The sequence below is a fragment of the Trichomycterus rosablanca genome, chromosome 3, assembly GCF_030014385.1.
Source record: "Trichomycterus rosablanca isolate fTriRos1 chromosome 3, fTriRos1.hap1, whole genome shotgun sequence".
NCBI classification, from domain to species: domain Eukaryota; kingdom Metazoa; phylum Chordata; class Actinopteri; order Siluriformes; family Trichomycteridae; genus Trichomycterus; species Trichomycterus rosablanca.
Window position 1 is genome coordinate 54457905 of NC_085990.1, and position 27103 is coordinate 54485007.

At 41.1% G+C, this 27103-nt stretch overlaps 1 protein-coding gene across 1 annotated transcript in view; it reads left to right on the forward strand.

Annotated features, from left to right (window-relative positions):
- LOC134309979 (NACHT, LRR and PYD domains-containing protein 12-like) overlaps positions 1-27103 on the forward strand; it is a 112326-nt gene that overhangs the window by 66349 nt on the left and 18874 nt on the right. The window contains exon 11 of the mRNA XM_062991483.1: positions 11147-11320. Within this exon, the coding sequence (XP_062847553.1) occupies positions 11147-11320 (174 nt within the window). The remainder of the gene's footprint in view (positions 1-11146; positions 11321-27103) is intronic.

Genomic DNA, 27103 nt, shown 5'->3' on the forward strand with positions numbered 1-27103 from the left:
CATGATATGGGGGCGTGTCAGTACCAAGGTCTGTCATGGTATGGGGGTGTGTCAGTACCAGGGTCTGTCTTGGTATGGGGGTGTATCAGTACCAGGGTCTGTCTTGGTATGGGGGTGTATCAGTACCAGGGTCTGTCATGGTATGGGGGTGTGTCAGTACCAGGGTCTGTCATGGTATGGGGGTGTGTCAGTACCAAGGTCTGTCATGGTATGGGGGTGTGTCAGTACCAGGGTCTGTCATGGTATGGGGGTGTATCAGTACCAGGGTCTGTCATGGTATGGGGGTGTGTCCAAAACCTCTTTTAAGTGGTGAAAAAGAACAACAACATTACAGAGTGGTAAATGCTTTATTGTCCCAACTAATTTTGGAATGTGTTGCAGGCCTGAAATGCAGGAATGGATGTTTATTAATAAATGAAATGAAGTTGAGCAGATAAAAGATGAAATATTTCAGGTTCATCCTGTCTGACATCAAATAAAAGTCAATGTAAGAAACACACATTTTCCATACTGTCCCAACTTTTTCCGATTTGGGGTTGTACTAGGGCTGGGCAATATGCTTTTGAGAAGCAGCACTATACAAGACAATATAATGTAAACTTAACAAAGTGCAATGGCAGGACACTGCTATTTTACTTCAAGTAAATGACCATAAAAAACATGTTTAGTATTTGATAATGATTTTGCTGAAAGCGCATGGTAAACAGCAGCCCAGATAAACCACACAGCAGTATAAAATCATAATCGCTGCTTTCCTGAGCTTCTCTTCTTCAAAGTCAGCCCAAACATATATCCATACGTTGTTTTATTAGGGATATGATCCACTTTTTTGTAAATGTTGTTCTTCATGTTTCCAGAATTATTCACTTCCTGGTCAAAAAAAAGGTCACACACACTAATATTTGGTTGTAGCGCCTTTAGCTTTGATTACGGCATTCGCTGTGGCATCGTTTCCACAAGCTTCTGCAACGTCACAACATTTATTTCTGTCCAGAGTTGCATTAATTTTTCCCCAAGATCTTGTACACTGTGTGCACAATTATTGGGCAAGTTGTATTTTTGAGGGTTAATTTTATTATTGAACAACTACTGTGCTTTCAGTCAATTCAAACTGTTAATAAACCTCAAACCTGAATATTTAAGAAAGTGAAAGTGAGGTTTTGGCTTTCTTAGGAGAATATCTATGTGTGCATAAATATTGGGCAACTATTAGTGTGCAGAATTATTATGCAACTAAATAAAAAACTAAAATGTGTCCATCTCACTTGTTTATTTTTATCTGTTAAAGTAAGAATAATAAAAAAACAACTCAAAATTAACAAATAAACATTTCTGACATTTCAAAATGAAAAACAGTGACCAATATAGCCACCCTTCTTTTTAATAACAGCCAAAAACCTTCCATTGGAGTCTGTCAGTTTCCTGATCTGTTGATGATCAAATTTTTGTGCAGCAGCAACCACAGCCTCCCAGACACTGTTCAGAGAGGTGTATTGTTTTCCTTCACTGTAAATCTCCAATTTAAGAAGGGCCCACAAGTTCTCAATAGGGTTTAGGTCAGGTGAGGAAGGGGGCCATGTCATTATTCTTTCATCTTTTAGGCCTTTACTGGCTAGCCATGCAGTGGAGTACTTTAATGCATGCGATTGAGAATTATCCTGCATAAAAATCATGGTCTTCTTGAAAGATGTAGATATTTTCCTGTACCACTGCTTGAAGAAAGTGTCTTCTAAAAACTGGCAGTAGGTTTGGGAGTTGATTTTGAGTCCATCTTCAACCCAGAAAGGTTCAACTAGCTTATCTTTAATAATACCAGCCCATAGCAGTACCCCACCTCCACCTTGCTGGCGTCTGAGTAGAAGAGGAGCTCTGTGCCTGTTACTGATCCAGCCACGGGCCCATCCATCTGGTCCGTCAAGAGTCACTTTCATCTCATCAGTCCATAAAACCTTTGAAAAATCTGTCCTCAGATATTTCTTGGCCCAGTCTTGACGATTTAACTTATTTGTCTTGTTCAGTGGTGGTCTGGTTTCAGCTTTCCTTACCTTGGCCATGTCTCTGAGCACTGAACACCTTGTACTTCTGGGCACTCCAGTTAGGTTGCAGTTCTGGAAAATGACACCACTGGAGGATAATGGTTCCTGGTACCTTAACGTTTGATTCTTCTCAAATCTTTGGCAGTTAATTTGCATCTTTTTTTCTTAACATGTTTCTTTTGACCCTGTTGACTATTTGCAACAAAACGTTGGATGGTTTTGTGATCACGGCCCAATATCTTAGCAATTTCAATAGTGCTGCATCCCTCTGAAAGACTTTTTACAATTTTTTACTTTTCAGAGTCACTTAAATCTATTTTTTGGCCCATTTTGCCTGAGAAAAAGAAGCTGCCTAATAATTATGCACACCTTAATATAGGGTGTTGATCTCCTTAGGCTACACCCTCCCACATTACACAAATACACAATACCTGATGTGCTTAAATACAATAAGCATTCAAGTTTATACAGCTTGGAGTTGAAAAAGATTCTTAAAAATTATGATATGGTCAAAATACTCACTTGCCTAATAATTCTGCACACAGTGTATTGATGATGGGAGATTTGGACCACTGCACAAAGTCTTCTCCAGCACATCCCAAAGATTCTCAATGGGGTTCAGGTCTGGACTTTGTGGTGGCCGATCCATGTGTGAAAAGGATGTCTCACGCTCCCTGAAGCTCTCTCACAATTTGAGTTCAATGAATCCTGGCATCGTCATCTTGGAATATGCCCGTGCCATCAGGGAAGAAAAAATCAATTGATGGAATAACCTGGTGGTTCAGTATATTCAGGTGGTCAGCTGACCTCATTCTTTGAGCACATAACATTGCTGAACCTGGACCCTGACCGACTGCAGCGACCCCAGATCATAGCACCGCCCCCACAGGCTTGTACGGTAGGCACTAGGCATGATGGGTGCATCACTTCAGCCGCCTCTCTTCTTACCCTGATGCACCCATCACTCTGGAACAGGGTAAATCTGGACTTATCAGACCACATGACCTTCTTCCATTGCTCCACAGTCTAATCTTTATGCTCCCTAGCAAATTGAAGCCGTTTTTGCTGGTTAGCCTCACTGACGAGTGGTTTTCTTGAGGCTGCACAGCTGTTTAGTCCCAATCCCTTAAGTTCCCTTCACACTGAGCATGTCACTATTAAACATCCCTGAGTTCTACTGGAGTTTTTCTACCATCTGATTTCACCAAACGTTTAAGTCATCGGATCATTCAAGATGTTTTTCTGACCACATTCCTTCCTCAAAGATGATGCCCCCCCCCCCCCCCCCCCACTGTCCTTCCACTTTTTAATAATGCGCTGGACAGTTCTTAACCCGATTTTAGTCGTTTCATCTTTTCCTTAGATGTTTTCTCTGCTTGATGCCAATAATTTGACCCTTCTGAAACAGATTAAGATCTTTTCCATGACCACAGGATGTGTCTTTCCACATGGTTGTTTAACAAATGAGAAGCTACTTACTGCATCAGTTAGGGTTAAATAACTTGTTGCCAGCTGAAACATAATCACCCATGCAGTAATTATCCAATGGGAGGCTCCTACCGATTTGCTTAGTTAAATCCAGGTGGTGACCTTTTTTGGCCGGGCAGTGTATAAATCTATATCCAACAGATCATTTATTCTTTCGGCTTTTACGGTTAAAAGCTGAAACTGGTAATTCGTTATTTAAGCAGTCACTTATACCTCTACAACCAATAAAGAAAAAGTTTTCATTGCCAGCTCAAGCAAATGATGCACATTGAAGAAATGCAAAAAATAGCATATATTGTTTTAAATTAGAGGAACTGAAATTTTACCCAAAATCTGAATTCAGAAGCCCTGACGGGTTTATACAGCTGTTTTTCAAGGCCTGAACCATGACTGAACCTCTGGATCAAATGCACTGATCCGTGAAGTTGTTTACGCACGACTCTATAATAAAATAGAGTGAGCAAAACGAATCTTTACCACAGATAGGAGCAATAAATGATTCATTTGAAAAGAGTCATTTCTGTGTTTTTGCTTTTGTCGCTCATGGGTGAAAGAGAGCAGCACAATTTCGTGCTCCGTTTTAAGCGTTCTCAACTGGTAACCTGTGTATCATAGACATACTCAATATAGCTAACATTGTCGTTTACAATATTGTGTAAATAATTCATACACACTGTACACTGGAGATACTGAGGTGAGATTATAACACACACACACACACACACACTGTAAACTGGAGATACTGAGGTGAGATTATAACACACACACACACACACACTGTAAACTGGAGATACTGGGGTGAGATTATAACACACACACACACACACTGTACACTGGAGATACTGAGGTGAGATTATAACACACACACACACACACTAAACTGGAGATACTGGGGTGAGATTATAACACACACACACACTGTAATCTGGAGATACTGGGGTGAGATTATAACACACACACACACACACACACACACACTGTAAACTGGAGATACTGAGGTGAGATTATAATACACACACACACACACTGTAATCTGGAGATACTGGGGTGAGATTATAACACACACACACACTGTAATCTGGTAATACAGAGGTGAGATTATAACACACACACACACACACTGTAATCTGGTAATACTGAGGTGAGATTATAACACACACACACACTGTAAACTGGAGATACTGAGGTGAGATTATAACACACACACACACACTGTAAACTGGAGATACTGAGGTGAGATTATAACACACACACTGTATACTGGAGATACTGAGGTGAGATTATAACACACACACACACTGTAAACTGGAGATACTGAGGTGAGATTATAACACACACACACACACACTGTAAACTGGAGATACTGAGGTGAGATTATAACACACACACACACACACACACACACACACTGTAAACTGGAGATACTGAGGTGAGATTATAACACACACACACACACACTGTAAACTGGAGATACTGAGGTGAGATTATAACACACACACACACACTGTAAACTGGAGATACTGGGGTCAGATTATAACACACACACACACTGTATACTGGAGATACTGAGGTGAGATTATAACACACACACACACACACTGTAAACTGGAGATACTGAGGTGAGATTATAACACACACACACACTGTAAACTGGAGATACTGAGGTGAGATTATAACACACACACACACTGTAAACTGGAGATACTGGGGTGAGATTATAACACACACACACACACAGTATACTGGAGATACTGAGGTGAGATTATAAAACACACACACACACTGTATACTGGAGATACTGAGGTGAGATTATAACACACACACACACACACACACACACACTGTAAACTGGAGATACTGAGGTGAGATTATAACACACACACACACACACTGTAAACTGGAGATACTGAGGTGAGATTATAACACACACACACACACACACACACACACACTGTAAACTGGAGATACTGAGGTGAGATTATAACACACACACACACTGTAAACTGGAGATACTGAGGTTAGATTATAACACACACAAACACACACACACTGTAAACTGGAGATACTGAGGTGAGATTATAACACACACAAACACACACACACACTGTAAACTGGAGATACTGAGGTGAGATTATAACACACACAAACACACACACACTGTAAACTGGAGATACTGGGGTGAGATTATAACACACACAAACACACACACACTGTAAACTGGAGATACTGAGGTGAGATTATAACACACACACACACACACACACACAGTTTACTGGATATACTGAGGTGAGATTATAACACACACACACACACACACTGTATACTGGAGATACTGGGTTGAGATTATAACACACACACACACACACACTGTATACTGGAGATACTGAGGTGAGATTATAACACACACACACACACACACACTAAACTGGAGATACTGAGGTGAGATTATAACACACACACACACACACACACACACACTGTAAACTGGAGATACTGAGGTGAGATTATAACACACACACACACACACACTGTAATCTGGTAATACTGAGGTGAGATTATAACACACACACACACACACTGTAAACTGGAGATACTGGGGTGAGATTATAACACACACACACACTGTAATCTGGAGATACTGGGGTGAGATTATAACAAACACACACACACACACTGTAAACTGGAGATACTGGGGTGAGATTATAACACACACACTGTAAACTGGAGATACTGAGGTGAGATTATAACACACACACACACACACACTGTACACTGGAGATACTGAGGTGAGATTATAACACACACACACTGCACACTGGAGATACTGGGGTGAGATTATAACACACACACACACTGTAAACTGGAGATACTGGGGTGAGATTATAACACACACACACACTACACTGGAGATACTGGGGTGAGATTATAACACACACTGTACACTGGAGATACTGAGGTGAGATTATAACAAACACACACACACACACTGTAAACTGGAGATACTGGGGTGAGATTATAACACACACTGTAAACTGGAGATACTGAGGTGAGATTATAACACACACACACACTGTAAACTGGAGATACTGGGGTGAGATTATAACACACACACACACTACACTGGAGATACTGGGGTGAGATTATAACACACACACTGTACACTGGAGATACTGAGGTGAGATTATAACACACACACACACACACTGTATACTGGAGATACTGAGGTGAGATTATAACACACACACACACACACACTGTAAACTGGAGATACTGGGGTGAGATTATAACACACACACACACACACTGTACACTGGAGATAATGAGGTGAGATTGAGGTGAGATTATAACACACACACACACTGTAAACTGGAGATACTGGGGTGAGATTATAACACACACACACACTGTACACTGGAGATACTGAGGTGAGATTATAACACACACACACTGTAAACTGGAAATACTGAGGTGAGATTATAACACACACACACACACACTGTATACTGGAGATACTGAGGTGAGATTATAACACACACACACACACACACTGTAAACTGGAGATAATGAGGTGAGATTTTAACACACACACACTGTAAACTGGAGATACTGGGGTGAGATTATAACACACAAACACACACACACTACACTGGAGATACTGAGGTGAGATTATAACACACACTCACACACACACACACTGTACACTGGAGATACTGAGGTGAGATTTTAACACACACACTGTAAACTGGAGATACTGGGGTGAGATTATAACACACAAACACACACACACTACACTGGAGATACTGAGGTGAGATTATAACACACACTCACACACACACACACTGTACACTGGAGATACTGAGGTGAGATTTTAACACACACACTGTAAACTGGAGATACTGGGGTGAGATTATAACACACACACACACACACACTGTAAACTGGAGATACTGGGTTGAGATTATAACACACTCTCTCTCTCACACACACACACACAAACACACTACACTGGAGATACTGAGGTGAGATTATAACACACTCACACACACACACTGTACACTGGAGATACTGATGTGAGATTATAACACACACACACACACACACTGTAAACTGGACATACTGAGGTGAGATTATAACACACACACACACACACTGTTAATTGGAGATACTGAGGTGAGATTATAACACACACACACACACACTGCAAACTGGAGATACTGAGGTGAGATTATAACACACACACACACACTGTACACTGGAGATACTGAGGTGAGATTTTAACACACACACACACACACACACACACACACACTGTAAACTGGAGATACTGAGGTGAGATTATAACACACACACACACTGTACACTGGAGATACTGAGGTGAGATTATAACACACACACACACACTGTACACTGGAGATACTGAGGTGAGATTTTAACACACACACACACACACACACACACACTGTAAACTGGAGATACTGGGTTGAGATTATAATACACACACACACACACACACTGTACACTGCAGATACTGAGGTGAGATTATGACACACACACACACACACTGTAAACTGGAGATACTGGGGTGAGATTATAATACACACACACACACACACACTGTACACTGCAGATACTGAGGTGAGATTATGACACACACACACTGTAAACTGGACGTACTGAGGTGAGATTATAACACACACACACACTAAACTGGATATACTGGGGTGAGATTATAACACACACACACACACTGTAAACTGGAGATACTGAGGTGAGATTATAACACACACACTGTAAACTGGAGTTACTGAGGTGAGATTATAACACACACACACACACTGTAAACTGGAGATACTGAGGTGAGATTATAACACACACACACACACTGTAAACTGGAGATACTGAGGTGAGATTATAACACACACACACACACACTGTAAACTGGAGATACTGAGGTGAGATTTTAACACACACACACACACACACACTGTAAACTGGAGATACTGAGGTGAGATTATAACACACACACACACACTGTAAACTGGAGATACTGAGGTGAGATTATAACACACACACACACACACACACGCACTGTAAACTGGAGATACTGGGGTCAGATTATAACACACACACACACTGTATACTGGAGATACTGAGGTGAGATTATAACACACACACACATACTGTATACTGGAGATACTGAGGTTAGATTATAACACACACACACACACACACACACTGTAAACTGGAGATACTGAGGTGAGATTATAACACACACACACACTGTAAACTGGAGATACTGAGGTGAGATTATAACACACACACACACACACACACACTGTACACTGGAGATACTGAGGTGAGATTATAACACACACACACACACACACACTGTAAACTGGAGATACTGGGGTGAGATTATAACACACTCACACACACACACACACACACTGTAAACTGGACATACTGAGGTTAGATTATAACACACACACACACACACTGTAAACTGGATATACTGGGGTGAGATTATAACACACACACACACTGTAAACTGGAGATACTGAGGTGAAATTATAACACACACACACACTGTAAACTGGAGATACTGAGGTGAGATTATAACACACACACACTGTAAACTGGAGATACTGAGGTGAGATTATAACACACACACACACACTGTAAACTGGAGATACTGAGGTGAGATTAACACACACACACACACACTGTAAACTGGAGATACTGAGGTGAGATTATAACACACACACACACTGTAAACTGGAGATACTGAGGTGAGATTATAACACACACACACACTGTAAACTGGAGATACTGAGGTGAAATTATAACACACACACACACTGTAAACTGGAGATACTGAGGTGAGATTATAACACACACACTGTATACTGGAGATACTGAGGTGAGATTATAACACACACACACACACTGTAAACTGGAGATACTGAGGTGAGATTATAACACACACACACACTGTAAACTGGAGATACTGAGGTGAGATTATAACACACACACACACACACACTGTAAACTGGAGATACTGAGGTGAGATTATAACACACACACACACACTGTAAACTGGAGATACTGGGGTCAGATTATAACACACACACACACACACTGTATACTGGAGATACTGAGGTGAGATTATAACACACACACACACACACACACTGTAAACTGGAGATACTGAGGTGAGATTATAACACACACACACACTGTAAACTGGAGATACTGAGGTGAGATTATAACACACACACACACTGTAAACTGGAGATACTGGGGTGAGATTATAACACACACACACACACACACACACACAGTATACTGGAGATACTGAGGTGAGATTATAACACACACACACACACTGTAAACTGGAGATACTGAGGTGAGATTATAACACACACACACACACACACACACACACACACACTGTAAACTGGAGATACTGAGGTGAGATTATAACACACACACAGACACACACACACACACACACTGTATACTGGAGATACTGAGGTGAGATTATAACACACACACACACTGTAAACTGGAGATACTGAGGTGAGATTATAACACTCACACACACACACTGTAAACTGGAGATACTGAGGTTAGATTATAACACACACAAACACACACACACACTGTAAACTGGAGATACTGAGGTGAGATTATAACACACACACACACACTGTAAACTGGAGATACTGAGGTGAGATTATAACACACACACACACACACACACTGTAAACTGGAGATACTGAGGTGAGATTATAACACACACACTAAACTGGAGATACTGAGGTGAGATTATAACACACACACACACACACTGTAAACTGGAGATACTGAGGTGAGATTATAACACACACACACACACACACACACTGTAAACTGTAGATACTGAGGTGAGATTATAACACACACACACACACACACTGTAAACTGGAGATACTGAGGTGAGATTATAACACACACAAACACACACACGCTGTAAACTGGAGATACTGGGGTGAGATTATAACACACACACACACACGCTGTAAACTGGAGATACTGGGGTGAGATTATAACACACACACACACTCACATTGTAAACTGGAGCTCCTGAGGTGAGTGCTGGGAAGATTTAAAGTGTTCTCCATTTGTAGATAATGACTCTGACCGTGGTTCGCTGGAGTCCCAGAGCTTTAACAATGGCTTTGTAACTTTTCTCCAGACTGTTAGATTTTAATGACTTTGTTTCATGTTTGTATTTGAGTCTCTTTAAAATGTGGATCACTCTCAGTGATCTTTAGCTGATGAGGATCCACTGCATTCAGGAGCTTCAACTGATCACGTGAACAAAATCTTTCACTTCTAGTTTCTATGCTCTGAACTTTACTGTTTATTTTCAACTACCATTCTGTCATGGTCAAGGCCACAGTGCATCTAGTGCAGGTCCCAGTCCATCACAGGTTCACTTTTAGAGCAGTCAATCCACATTCTGCATGTTTTAGTTAACTGGAAAAAATTTAATTACCTAAAGGAAATAAAAACAGATTTGTGTGTGTGTTTGTGTGTGTGAATAGTGTGAATCTAATGTTTAATATTTTCTTTCTCAGGGTTGATCAGAGTAATCTAACAGATGAAAGTTGTGCAGCTCTGTCCTCAGTTCTCAGTTCAAACTCCTCCAATCTGAGAGATCTGAACCTGAGTAGCAATAACCTGCAGGATTCAGGAGTGAAGCTGCTCTCTGAGGGACTGAAGAATCCACACTGTACACTGGAGATACTGAAGTGAGATGCACACACACACACACACACACACACACACTGTAAACTGGAGATACTGAGGTGAGATGATAAGTCAAGTCAGGTTTATTTATAAAGCGCCTTCAAAGACCCAAAGGGTCTCCCAAGGCACTGTACAATAAAATCAAACAATAATAAAACAATCAGTTGAAACAATAGTACAACAAGCCAGTGAAATAAAATGAAGTAAAAGATATATAGCAAAATAAAATCAGAGTAAATATAACAGAAAAAAAGCCTGTGAAAATAAATAGGTCTTCAAATTGGATTTAAAACGATCAACTGTAGGGGATGTCTTAATAAAAAGAGGCAAGCTGTTCCAAAGTTTTGGGGCAGCCACAGAGAAAGCCCGATCACCTTTGGACCTCATCTGAATGTGGGACAGGCAAAAGCAGCTGGTCAGAAGATCTCAGGATTCTGGCGGTAGAGTGGGGGCAAATAAGGTCAAAAATATAGGATGGGGCTACACCATGGAGAGCCTTATATACGAATAAAAGAACCTTAAATTCTATGCGATATTTTACTGGGAGCCAATGAAGAGAGGCCAGGATGGGTGAGATGTGCTCCCTTTTCTTCGTACCTGTGAGTAACCGAGCAGCCGCGTTTTGAACAAGCTGTAGGCGGGACAGAGTGGAAGTGGTGGTATTGGTATGACCAATTATGATGACCTCGGTTTTGTCATTATTTAACTGAAGGAAATTATTTGACATCCAGCATTTAATGTCATTGAGACAGCCCAGGATATGGTTGATGGCACTATTGTTGGTAGCTGTCAAAGGAAGGTAGAGCTGTGTGTCATCTGCATAGCAATGATAGGAAATATTGCATTTTTGAAAAATAGATCCAAGTGGAAGCATATATAGTGAGAACAACACAGGGCCCAAGACAGAGCCCTGAGGTACTCCAGAACTGACGGTTGCTGTCTTGGAGGAATATAGCTCAGAGAAAGTCTTAATTATAGGGGATTTTAACATCCATGTTTGTTGCCCACAAAAACCTCCTGCTGGGAATTCTTACCAATATAAACCGAATATTAACCGAAATTGTTCTATCCTCTAGATAAGAGGCTAACCATTTTAAAGCTGTGCCCTTTACGCCAGCTGCGTACTCCAGACGTTTCAGCAGAATTTTGTGCTCTAATGTATCAAATGCTGCACTGAGGTCCTGCAGAATTAAAGCAGCACACTTTCCAGAGTCTACAATCAAAAGTAGATCCTTGAGGACTTTGAGAAGAGCAGACTCTGTACTGTGGTGTGCTCTAAAACCTGACTGGAATGTATCAAATAGGATATTTTCGCTTAAACGACAACAGCTGACTGAGAACCACTTTCTCTAACACCTTAGAAAGAAAGGGGAGTTTAGAAATCGGTCTGAAATTATTGAGAACCGAAGAGTCTAAGCTAGGCTTCTTTAAAAGCGGCTGGATGACGGCTTGTTTAAAGGAGGATGGAACAGTACCACTGATTAGAGAGCTGTTGATTATTGACAGGATACTGTGACCCATGTGTTTTTAAGAAATGGTGTGGGCATTACATCCACAGAAGAGGATGTGGGCTTCATGTGTGTAATTAAGTCAGTCAAATAAGACTCGAATTGGTCTAGGACTGCAGAGCTTTCCGGTAAGTAGGATGGGTCAGAATCCTGGGGTTGAGTGTGATCTCAAAGGCTGATAATTTTAGATGTGAAGAATTCCAAAAAATCCTCACAGGTTTTATTAGTAGCTGATTGAAAAATTATAGCAGGGGGAGTCAAAACAGAGTTAATAGTGTTAAACAAAACCTTAGGGTTATGAGAGTTTTTGGAAATTATGTCAGAAAAATATTTGGATCTGGCTGTTTTTAGAGAGTGCTGATACTTAACCAGGCAATCTTTTAGAATTTGGTGGGAAATTTGCAGTTTATTTTTCTTCCACTTACGTTCTGCCTTTCTGCATTGATGCCTTAAAGTTTGAGTGTCCTTGTTAAACCATGGCTGGGCTTCAACTTTAGACTTTCTAAATTTTATCGGCGCAACGGAATCCAATATACTTGTACAGGAAGCATTAAAGATAGAGACCAGCTCATCAGTAGTAAAGGATTCAGGATGGTTCTCAATGGTGCTAGTACAGGGAGCAATTGCATCGGAAAACTGACCAGCGGTATAAGGACCAAAAGAGCGAGAGTGGTAATTAGTTCGCAGGGGTTTTGTTAGACAATGTGGGATAGCAGCTTTAAACACGACAGGGTAGTGGTCAGACAAACTGATATCATGTACTTCAATGTCATGTACAGGAAAACCATGTGATAAAACAAGATCTAGAACGCTCGTGAGTAGGGCCAGTCACAGACTGACACAAATTAAATGAATCAATAAGCTGTAAGAATTCCCAGCAGGAGGTTTTTGTGGGCAACAAACATGGATGTTAAAATCACTAATAATTAAAACTTTCTCGGAGCTAGATACTAAGGTTGATAAAAAGTCAGAGAATTCATTCATAAAATCAGTATTCATTTTCGGGGGCCGGTGTACAAGTGCAACGAGAACGGGGCTAGATAAATCCACTTTGCACATTAATACTTCAAAACTTTAATATTGCTTTACAGGCAGAAATCGGGTTTTAAAACTGTCCCTAAAAATCATTGCTAGTCCCCCACCCCGACCAGTAGTCCTGGGGACATTAAAGAACTTGCAGTCACTGGGGCAGAGTTCCGCGAACGGACTTAAATCGCCTAAGGTAAGCCAAGTCTCGGTCAAGAATAGAAAATCCAAGGTGTGGGAGACAAAAAAGTCATTAAGGATAAAGGTTTTATTTACTATTGATCAAACATTTATTAAGGCTAAATTAAGTGAAGAAAATTCCGGGTTTGAGGAAACCGGTGAGCGAGGAATCATAGGTGATGAATATTCCACATGATGTAGATTATGGATGTTTATTCCCATCCGCTGTTGTTGAACAGTGACGAGTTGTAGACCAGATAGTGGTGATGTGACCATCATTATCAGCACTTGTAGACCGGCATAGATTTCTGCTAGATCCACGGTGAACATAACGAGGACGCTGGGCGATTCCTGAAGCAACACATCGCTTATAAATATCCGGAAGCAGCCGTCGCTTACTGTCCAGGGATAAAAGTTCGGTTCTCTAATAGAATGCCATATTGAGATTAACTGTTATATAGTTAAAATTCGTCCTGTAAGACGACAGCGCAGAGATACAGGGGTTGGACAAAATAACTGAAACACCTGGTTTTAGACCACAATAATTTATTAGTATGGTGTAGGACCTCCTTTTGCGGCCAATACAGCGTCAATTCGTCTTGGAAATGACATATACAAGTCCTGCACAGTGGTCAGAGGGATTTTAAGCCATTCTTCTTGCAGGATAGTGGCCAGGTCACTACGTGATGCTGGTGGAGGAAAACATTTCCTGACTCGCTTCTCCAAAACACCCCAAAGTGGCTCAATAATATTTAGATCTGGTGACTGTGCAGGCCATGGGAGATGTTCAACTTCACTTTCATGTTCATCAAACCAATCTCTCACCAGTCTTGCTGTGTGTATTGGTGCATTGTCATCCTGATACACGGCACCGCCATTGGATGCACATGGTCCTCCAGAATGGTTCGGTAGTCCTTGGCAGTGACGCGCCCATCTAGCACAAGTATTGGGCCAAGGGAATGCCATGATATGGCAGCCCAAACCATCACTGATCCACCCCCATGCTTCACTCTGGGCATGCAACAGTCTGGGTGGTACGCTTCTTTGGGGCTTCTCCACACCGTAACTCTCCCGGATGTGGGGAAAACAGTAAAGGTGGACTCATCAGAGAACAATACATGTTTCACATTGTCCACAGCCCAAGATTTGCGCTCCTTGCACCATTGAAACCGACGTTTGGCATTGGCACGAGTGACCAAAGGTTTGGCTATAGCAGCCCGGCCGTGTATATTGACCCTGTGGAGCTCCCGACGGACAGTTCTGGTGGAAACAGGAGAGTTGAGGTGCACATTTAATTCTGCCGTGATTTGGGCAGCCGTGGTTTTATGTTTTTTGGATACAATCCGGGTTAGCACCCGAACATCCCTTTCAGACAGCTTCCTCTTGCGTCCACAGTTAATCCTGTTGGATGTGGTTTGTCCTTCTTGGTGGTATGCTGACATTACACTGGATACCGTGGCTCTTGATACATCACAAAGACTTGCTGTCTTGGTCACAGATGCGCCAGCAAGACGTGCACCAACAATTTGTCCTCTTTTGAACTCTGGTATGTCACCCATAATGTTGTGTGCATTGCAATATTTTGAGCAAAACTGTGCTCTTACCCTGCTAATTGAACCTTCACACTCTGCTCTTACTGGTGCAATGTGCAATTAATGAAGATTGGCCACCAGACTGGTCCAATTTAGCCATGAAACCTCCCACACTAAAATGACAGGTGTTTCAGTTATTTTGTCCAACCCCTGTATGTATCTGTTGTCTTTCAAAACAGCACATTGTCTTGTTCCTTTCCCTTGTCTTCTTAGCTCTGAAACTCTGCCTAATCTCCTTTAAATCTCCTCTTAAAGTCCACTGAGATGCCAGCTCCCATTGCTAGATCTGCAGCAACACAGTGTGCTAAAGAATGACTTTCAGATAAAAAGATCACCATGGATTACTGTTAGTCAAATCCTGGTTTTATCATCTTCTGGTGGATAATAATCTTCTTTTGCATAAGGTGGTTTCCAGTCCATGTTTTGATCTCTTTCCTGGTTTTCTTTAATCTTAATAATTTGGTATTGTATTTTCTCTGTCAATGCTGTTTCAGTTAGTCTTGTGGTCAGGCTCTTGATGCAGGGAATGATACAGCAGCCAAAGAGAACTAGGACCCCTGACATCACAGCCAGCGATGTTATCACAGAGACCATGACTCTATTTCCATTTCCCAAACCATAATTCAAATAATCCTGAGATGGACGCATCTACCCCAGAGTTTTCTGCCAGTTTATTTGCTGAAGTTGTTGGTCTCTGGGCTTTTGTAATTGTACCATCTGGAGCAGTATTATTGTTATTATTAAGTCTGGGTTTGGCGGTTGCCAGGAGAACGGTACCTGTCTGACTGTATTGTGCCGAGTGTAAAGTGTGGTGGAGGGGGGATTATGGTGTGGGGTTGTTTTTCAGGAGTTGGGCTCGACCCCTTAGTTCCAGTGAAAGGAACTCTTAATGCTTCAGCATATTAAGAGGTTTTGGACAATTTCATGCTCCCAACTTTGTGGGAACAGTTTGGGGATGGCCCCTTCCTGTTCCAACATGACTGTGCACCAGTGCACAAAGCACAAGGTCCATGAAGACGTGGATGAGCCAGTTTGGTGAGGAAGCACTTGACTGGCCTGCACAGAGTCCTGACCTTCAACTTTGAAGATGGTGCCGGTGCTTGGCGACGTCTCAGGGCTGCTTCTACCTGTTGTGCTTATGTTTTTATTGTGTGTGTCTCAGATGTGTCAAGTTTTTTCAGCCATTACTTATGATCGTGAAACTTTGCTTTATATTCAAGCACAACTTGAAATGTTTCCCAGATTAAGTTACGGGTTTAAATCCCAAAAATTATTCACTATACCAGAGCTGGAGTTTGCTGTTCCTCCGGAGTTCCGGTGTTTGCGTTGCTCTGGGCAACGGGCAAGCAGGCAAAAACATCGCCGGAGAAAGCGAGGAAGAAGAGGAGGTTCCCTGATTCGGCTGAAGCAGCATTTCAACCAACGGGCATGGATGCTCTGTGAACCGGGCGGCTCTGCCTTCTCTGCCGGTGTACTCAAACAGCTCGGCCGCTTTGTTGTGCAGCGTTCGCTGGACAGCCGGTATGTTTGGCTGCGTCCCATTCAGTCAGACTTACTTCAACGCATACCTCCAGTGAAGCCTGCTTTCAGAGCTTTTCAGAGGTGTAATAGGCAGTAATTTGCGGAAAATATACTGTGCGTCTCCGTCGGAACTGGAGTATCGCTCTATTGTACAGATGGCACTTACAGGTGCTGGTCATAAAATTAGAATATCATGAAAAAGTTGATTTATTTCAGTAATTCCATTCAAAAAGTGAAACTTGTATATTATATTCATTCATTACACACAGACTGATATATTTCAAATGTTTATTTCTTTTAATGTTGATGATTATAACTGACAACTAATGAAAACCCCAAATTCAGTATCTCAGAAAATTAGAATATTACTTAAGACCAATACAAAAAAAGGATTTTTAGAAATGTTGGCCAACTGAAAAGTATGAAGATGAAAAGTATGAGCATGTACAGAACTCAATACTTAGTTGAGGCTCCTTTTGCCTGGATTACTGCAGCAATGCGGCGTGGCATGGACTCCATCAGTCTGTGGCACTGCTCAGGTGTTATGAGAGCCCAGGTTGCTCTGATGGTGGCCTTCAGCTCTTCTGAATTGTTGGGTCTGGCATATCACAATACCCCATAGATTTTCTATAGGGTTAAGGTCAGGCGAGTTTGCTGGCCAATTAAGAACAGGGATACCATGGTCCTTACACCAGGTACTGGTAGCTTTGGCACTGTGTGCAGGTGCCAAGTCCTGTTGGAAAATGAAATCTGCATCTCCATAAAGTTGGTCAGCAGCAGGAAGCATGAAGTGCTCTAAAACTTCCTGGTAGACGGCTGCGTTGACCTTGGACCTCAGAAAACACAGTGGACCAACACCAGCAGATGACATGGCACTCCAAACCATCACTGACTGTGGAAACTTTACACTGGACCTCAAGCAACGTGGATTCTGTGCCTCTCCTCTCTTCCTCCAGACTCTGGGACCTTGATTTCCAAAGGTGATGCAAAATTTACTTTCATCAGAGAACATAACTTTGGACCACTCAGCAGCAGTCCAGTCCTTTTTGTCTTTAACCCAGGTGAGACGCTTCTGACGCCGTCTCTTGTTCAAGAGTGGCTTGACACAAGGAATGCGACAGCTGAAACCCATGTCTTGCATACAACACACGGACACTGTGACATCTTACATCAGCTTTTGTGAAGACATCTGTGTTCCCACCAGGACTCGCATTAAATATAATAATGACAAGCCCTGGTTTAATGCCAAATTGAAACAGCTGCGCCGGTCTAAGGAGGTAGCATATAGAAGTGGGGATCGGGCGCTGTACAACCAGGCAAGGAACACCCTAACCAAAGAGATCAAGGCTGCAAAGAAGAACTACTCCAACAAGCTAAGCAGCATGATGTCCACAAATGAGCCATCAACCGCCTGGAGGTGTCTGCAGAACATCACCAGCTACAAAAGGCCACCTACACAGACAATGGGAGATCGTCAACTGGCCGACGACCTTAACAGATTCTACTGCAGGTTTGAACAGCCCAGCAACGAGCTCCCATCCAACACCACTTCACACCCATCTGACTATCAGCCACCCATCCAGCCTGCCCTGAAGATCTGCGAGGAAGACGTGCTGAGACTTTTTAAAAAACAGAAAGTCAAGAAGGCCCCAGGTCCTGATGGAATCTCTCCCTCCTGCCTGAGGACCTGTGCAGACCAGCTTGCACCTGTCTTCACTAAGATCTTCAACAGATCACTGGAGCTGTGTGTGGTTCCATCCTGTTTTAAATGCTCCACAATAATACCCATTCCCAAAAAGGCAACTACCACAGGACTAAATGACTACAGACCTGTTGCCCTGACCTCTGTGGTCATGAAGTCCTTTGAAAGACTGGTTCTCAACCACATTAAGGAAATCACGGACCCCCTGCTAGACCCCCTGCAATTTGCCTATCGGGCCAACCGGTCGGTGGACGATGCAGTGAACATGGGTCTCCACTTCATCCTTCAACACCTTGATCACCCGGGAACTTATGCAAGAATTCTGTTCCTGGACTTCAGCTCAGCCTTCAACACAATTATTCCAGGACAACTACACAGCAAACTGGCTGAACTCAGCATACCAGCCTCCACCTGCCAGTGGATAACTGACTTTCTTACTGGCAGAAAACAGCAGGTGAGGCTGGGAAAGTGTACTTCAGGGACCAGAATCATCAGCACAGGTGCCCCACAGGGTTGTGTACTCTCCCCACTGCTCTTCTCGCTGTACACAAATGACTGTACCTCCATGGACTCCTCTGTTAAAATCCTGAAGTTTGCAGATGACACTACAGTCATTGGTCTCATCAGTGACAGTGATGAGTCTGCTTATAGACGGGTGGTTGATCAGGTTGTCCTCTGGAGCAGTCAGAACAATCTGGAGCTGAACACAGCAAAAACAGTGGAGATGACCGTGGACTTCAGGAGGAGACCCCCAACCCTGCCAGCACTCACCATCCTAGACAGGACTGTGATGGCTGTGGAGTCCTACAAGTTCCTGGGCACAACGATCTCCAAGGACCTGAAGTGGGACAGCAACATCAACTCCATCATCAAGAGGGCTCAACAGAGGATGTACTTTCTGTACCAGCTGAGGAAGTTCAACCTACCCCAAGAGCTGATGGTGCAGTTCTACACAGCCATCATAGAGTCCATCGTCACCACATCCATCACAGTGTGGGGCAGCGCTATCACAAAACATGACACCAAGAGACTGCAGCGCATCATCAAGTCTGCAGAGAGGACCATCGGTGTAAAGCTGCCCACACTGCTGGACCTGCATGCCTCCAGAACCAGGAAGCGTGCAGAGAAAATCATCACTGACCCGTTTCACCCTGGTCATCACCTGTTTCGGTGCCTTCCATCAGGCCGACGCTTCAGCCACATGAAGACCCGAACGACCAGGCTACAGAGAAGCTTTTATCCAAACTCCATTACGCTCATGAACAATTGAACACTACTGTACTGTTAATACTCGGGACACTTGCACATCAAAAACTACCTATTTCATTTATGTAATGGCATACACAGGATTTTCACCTTTACTTCCATTTCATATTTATATATTTTTATATTTTCTATAGTTTTTATATTGCACAAAACTGCACCTTTTTAAAATTACAATGTAAATTGCACATGCTAAATGTTTACAATGTTTTCTATGTTTACAGGTATGAATGTGTGTGTTAGAGAGAGTGAGCTGTGTGAATAAGATTGTCTGTATTGTATTTTTCGTGCACTGCAAGCATCTGTGTAACCAAAAACAAATTCCTTGTATGTGTGAGCATACTTGGCCAATAAAGCCCGATTCTGATTCTGATTCTGATTCTGATCTGTGCGTGGTGGTTCTTGAAGCACTGACTCCAGCTGCAGTCCACTCTTTGTGAATCTCCCCCACATTTTTCAATGGGTTTTGTTTCACAATCCTCTCCAGGGTGCGGTTATCCCTATTTCTTGTACACTTTTTTCTACCACATCTTTTCCTTCCCTTCGCCTCTCTATTAATGTGCTTGGACACAGAGCTCTGTGAACAGCCAGCCTCTTTAGCAATGACCTTTTGTGTCTGGCCCTCCTTGTGCAAGGTGTCAATGGTCGTCTTTTGGACACCTGTCATGTCAGCAGTCTTCCCCATGATTGTGTAGCCTACAGAACTAGACTGAGAGACCATTTAAAGGCCTTTGCAGGTGTTTTGAGTTAATTAGCTGATTAGCGTGTGGCACCAGGTGTCTTCAATATTGTACCTTGTCACAATATTCTAATTTTCTGAGATACTGAATTTGGGGTTTTCATTAGTTGTCAGTTATAATCATCAACATTAAAAGAAATAAACATTTGAAATATATCAGTCTGTGTGTAATGAATGAATATAATATACAAGTTTCACTTTTTGAATGGAATTACTGAAATAAATTTTATGACCAGCACCTGTATAAATGCTCGTTCAATTTCAAACAAGTCTTTTATGCTAAATGATTTTATTTCTTCTAAGGATCTTGATTTTATGTTTATAGTAGAGACGTGGATGAAGCCTGGTGAGAGTTGTCAGCTCTCCGAACTGTGCCCACCAGATTATAGATGCTTTAATTGCCCAAGATTAAATGGGCGTGGGGGTGGACTTGCTGCTGTTTTTAAAAACAGTTTAAATTGTTCTCCTGTGTCTTTGGGGGTATTTGAAAGTTTTGAACTGCTGGCTTTTAAAGTTTTAAGTGATAACCCAGTGCTTTGTGTTGTAATTTATCGGCCACCTAAGACAAATGCATATTTTCTTTTAGAATTCTCGGAATTGTTGTCATCCATTGTACTTGACTTTGATAAGATTTTATTGTTAGGGGATTTTAACATGCATGTAGATGACAGTGCAAGTGCATGGTCCAAAGAATTCTTAGATACTGCTGAATCTTTTAATTTTGTGCAACATGTGTCAGGCCCAACCCATGTTCGTGGACATACTTTGGATTTGGTTTTTACTTTAGGGCTTAGTCTAAATTCTCTGTGGTCGGAAGATTTGGGAATTTCTGACCACAAATGCATTTGCTTTGAGTCTATCTTTCAATCTAAAGCTTCAAGTTCCAAACACATTATATGCTCTCGGCTTTTTAATGAAGACTCAGCGGCAAAATTTTCAACTATATTTAATGATTTATCTGCACCATTATTGCAGTCTGCAGATCTTACTGTTATGGCTGATGCTTTTAATGATTTATGTTTAACAGTTTTAGATGAGGTGGCTCCATTTAAGACCAGATCTAAATTAACAACTCTATCTCCTTGGTTAAACAGTGAAATTCTGGATCTCAAAAGGAAACGTAGACAGGCAGAGCGTAAATGGAAACAGTCCCAGCTTCAGGTGCACTACCTGTATATGAGGGATTTGATGGTGGTGTACAACAGTAAAGTTAAGGATGCAAGAGCTGCATATTTTAATAACTTAATTACTGTTAATAGGCATAGGCCAAGGTTCCTGTTTTCTACCATTGATTCTCTCATTAATGGTGTTGAGTTGAACAGGCAAGATTCAGACATTGGATGTGAACAGTTTTGAGAGTATTTTTTAAACAGAATCACTGAAATTAGAGCCAATATTTTTCCTCCTTCGGATTGTGTGGAAATTTGTCCTGTCAGCTATAACAGTGATGTTTTAAATTGTTTTACTCTTATTTCTATGGATGAGCTAATGGGAATCGTGCAGTACCTGCAACCATCTTCTAGTTCATTTGATGTGATTCCTCCTAACTTTCTTTAAAAAGTTTTGAACTCAGTGGGTCCTCTTTTGCTAGCCATTGTGAACCTTTCTCTTAGTTCGGGCATTGTACCAACCTGTTTTAAAGTGGCAAGTGTACAGCCTCTTTTGAAGAAACCAGGCCTTGACCCAAATGATTGTGCTAGCTTTAGACCCATTTCAAAACTTCCTTTTCTATCAAAAATCTTGGAGAAGGTTGTGTCTGATCAACTTCTGCATGCACTGGAAGCAAATAATGTCTTTGAAAAATTTCAGTCTGGTTTTCGAAAAAAGCACAGCACAGAAACTGCACTGGTGAGAATCTTAAATGATATTTTAATGCACTCAGATTCAGGGAAAATAACAGTGTTGGTTTTACTTGATCTTAGTACAGCCTTTGATACAGTAGATCATGATATCCTAATAAACAGGCTCAGTGAATGGGTTGGCATATCAGGATCAGCATTGGATTGGTCATTTTTGTCCAATAGGAAATTTTCTGTTTCCATTGGAGATAAGATGTCCTTGAAGGCTGATTTTACCTGTGGGGTACCTCAGGGTTCTATTCTTGGCCCTGTTTTATTCTTATTATATATGCTTCCCCTCGGTAATTTAATTAGACATTTTAATATTTCTTTTCATTTTTATGCAGACGATATGCAACTGTACCTCTCTGTTAAGCGAAATGAATTCAGTGGATTAGGCAATCTAAGTGCATTGCAGCTATCAAGAATTGGATGAATTATAATTTTCTTAAATTAAATGAGGACAAAACCGAAGTTCTAGTTGTTGGTCTAGACAACATACCCAGGGATTTGGGGGTGGCCCTTGGTTCTCTCGTTTCAAGAATTAACACTTACCCAAGAAATTTGGGTGTTGTGTTTGATTCTCACTTGCAATTTTCTGGCCATATAAATAAGCTTGTTCAGTCTTGCTTCCTTCAGCTAAGAAATATTGCAAAGCTTAGACAGGTTTTGTCTTTTCAAGACTTAGAGAAAATCATTACAAGACTAAGAAAATCATCCATGGTTTTATTTCATCTTTAGCTGGATTACTGCAATGCTTTGTATACTTGCCTCAGTCAAGGAGCTGTGTCAAGACTCCAAATGGTTCAGAATGCAGCTGCTCGGCTTTTAACAAAAACTAGACGTAGAGACCACATCAGTCCAGTGCTGGCCTCACTTCATTGGTTGCTGGTAAAATTTAGGATAGATTTAGGGAAGCACCTGATTATATTTGTAAATTGCTGGTTCCTCACAAAAGTTGTAGGTCTTTGAGGTCATCTAATAAAGAGCTTCTGGTTGTGCCCCGTACCAAACAGAGGCGGAAAAGGGGACTGTGCCTTTTCTGTCCAGGCTCCTAAATTATGGAATAGTCTCCCACTCGATATCAGACTCTCTGAGTCTACATTAACCTTCAAGAAATGTCTTAATACACATTTTTATTCATTAGCATTTCAGAGTAGTGATCTTAAGCAATGGGGCTGAAGTTCTTTGTAAAAGTGTATGTGTATGTTTGTGTATGTATATGTGTGTATATATACAGTATGTATGTATGTGTAGTTAAAGTGCATTTATATTTTTTTTATTTGTGCTATTGTATTATGTTTTTATGTCACTGTGTAGCTTTTATGAGTATGAATTTTTGTGTTTTTATTGTATTATACTTTACCACATTGTAAAGCACTGTGTGGCTTGGTCCTAGAAAAGCGCTATATAAATAAACTTTACTTACTTACTTGCTCAACCTGATAGAACACCTTTGGGATGAATTAGAGCAGAGACTGTGAGCCAGGTCTTCTCATCCAACATCAGTGTCTGACCTCACAAGTGCGCTTCTGGAAGAATGGTCAAAAATTCCCATGAACACACTCCTAAACCTTGTGAAAAGCCTTCCCAGAAGAGTTGAAGCTGTTATAGCTGCAAAGGGGGTGACATCATATTAAACCCTGTGGATTAAGAATGGGAGTCACTAAAGTTCATATCAGACGAGCAAATACTTTTGGCAATATAATGTATGTTCAGGTGGTCTGTAAGTCAAGTCAACTTTATTTATATAGCGCTTTTTACAATAGACATTGTCTCAAAGCAACTTTACAAAATCCAGGACCAACAGATACAAAAACCCCTGTTGAGCAAGCCGAGGGCGACTGTGGCAAGGAAAAACTCCCTGAAAATGACAGGAAGAAACCTTGAGAGGAACCAGACTCAACAGGGCCCATCCTTCTTGGGTGGCCTGGAGGATACTTTAAATAAATTGTATGATTTACACAAATCATACAAACACAGAATTAAATTAACTAAAAGTTATAACTGGCAATAAATAGATAAATAAATAATAATAATATAGTTATTATTCGGTCTAGTCTTCAATAAAGTCTGTAGTTCTTGTCATTCTTGGTGCAATTACTCCAGACCCGTCACATCTGGCAGAAGCAGCATCGTTGGCACTGCAGTCTCAACTTTAATCCTTAACCTCGGCGGGTAAACAGGTTTCCATCAGAATGCCTTTGGAGTAAAACAACAGAGAATGTAGTTAATAATGTACAATGCTAGTTGAGTAAAACAGTTTTACAGAGAGTTTTAGACTCCGGCAGCCCTAATTATTACAGCATAACTAAAAGTGAGAGCAAGCAGGTAACAAGGTCATGAAGGCTTTCATAGGACATCAGCGCCCATCTCCCCACCATCATCAAACCTGAGTGATCGGACAAGAGAGGCAGAACGACAGCAACCCAACATCCCTGATCACCACAAGTTTCTATGACCAAGAACCCCCAAGCTCTGCGCCTTTGTCTATTTTAATCAAAAACCTGAGAAAATAAATATGTTTTCAGTCTAGACTTAAACATTGAGACTGTGTCCGAATCCCGAACAGAGGCAGGAAGATTATTCCAAAGTTGTGGAGCTTTGTAAGAAAATGCTCTTCCACCAGCTGTGGTCTTTTTAATTTTAGGAACTATAAGTAACCCTGCATCTTGTGAACGAAGTGGACGCGCTGGGTTGTAGTGATTAATAAGTTCACTCAGATACTGTGGAGCCAGACCATGTAGTGCTTTATAGGTTAGTAAAAGTATTTTGTAATCAATGCGGAATTTAACTGGCAGCCAGTGTAGAGATGATAGAACAGGACTAATATGATCAAATTTTTTAGTTCTAGTTAGCACTCGAGCTGCTGCATTTTGAACTAACTGGAGTTTGTTTATGGATCTACCAGAGCATCCAGTTAGAAGAGCATTACAATAATCTAACCCAGAAGTTATAAACGCATGGATCAGTTTTTCAGCGTCATTAACAGATAGTATATTTCTTATTTTAGAGATAATACAGAAATGATAGAAAGCAACTCTAGTAATATTATTAACGTGTGTATCAAAGGAAAGATCTGAATCTATTGTGACACCCAAGTTTTTTACATTAGAGCTGGGAGTAACAGAGAAATTGTTTAGGTTTAGCACCAGGTTAGACAACTCGTCCCTCACAGATTTAGAGCCAACAAGTAAAACCTCAGTTTTATAACATTTATAGTAAAATGTTATGATCGACCGTATCAAACGCTGCACTAAGATCTAATAGAACAAGAAAAGAGACACATCCATTATCAGAAGACATTAACAACTCGTTAACTACTCTAATTAATGTGGTTTTGGTACTATGATTGGGTCTAAATCCTGATTTATATTTTTTATAATGAATACAATTTTCATTCAAATAAGAACATAACTGTTTGGAAACGACTTTTTCTAATATTTTAGAGACAAAAGGAAGGTTTGTAATTGGCCTATAATTAGCTAGAACATGTGGATCAAGATTAGGTTTTTTAATCAGGGGTTTAATAACGGCACTTTTAAACAATTTAGGTACATACCCAAGGCTAAGGGATGCATTGATTAATGTAAGCAGGGGCTCTACAATAGCTGGGAGTAAATCTTTAAGTAAACGAGTTGGAACAGGATCGAGTATACACGATGATGACTTAGATGATTTAATCAACACAGTTAGTTCATTTTGGGAGATTGGATTAAAGGAATTCAGTTGGATTAACTCGTTACTATTATCACCAATGCTGCTCGGAGTGAGTCCATACTTAACATTGGCAAGTGACACACTTTGACTCTGAAGTCGTATTTTTTCTATCTTGTCATTAAAGAATTTTAAAAAATCATCGCTGGTACAGTCAGGCGGTATATTAGATTCGGTTTCCTTGACGTTTGTAGTTCATTTGGACACAAAATTAACTAAGTTAATTTTAGTTAATTTGTCTCAAAAAGGAATCTAGGATTGTTTTTATTTTTCTCTATTAGGGACGAATAATATAAAGATTTAGCTTTTATAAGTGCATGTTTATACTCAGTTAGAGCATCTTTCCAAGCAATCTTATACACCTTCAGTGTAGTGTGACGCCACTTGCGTTCTAATTTCCGTGCTGCTTGTTTAAGTGCGCATGTGTGGTCATTGTACCAAGGAGCAAGTTTTTTCTCCCTAATCAGTTTAGTTTTGAGTGGGGCTACGTTATCTAAGGTTGTGCGCAGTACGGTCTCTAGGTGTTGAGTTGCCTGATCTAGTTCTTTAGGTTCTGATGCTGATATATTTGGTATTTCTGGTAGGCAGTTTATGAACGCTGCTGCAGTTGCAGATGTAATAGTGCGCTTACATTTAAAACGATGTGGTTGCTGTATATTATTGGATAGAGACACTTCATAAATTAGTAGGGAGTGATCA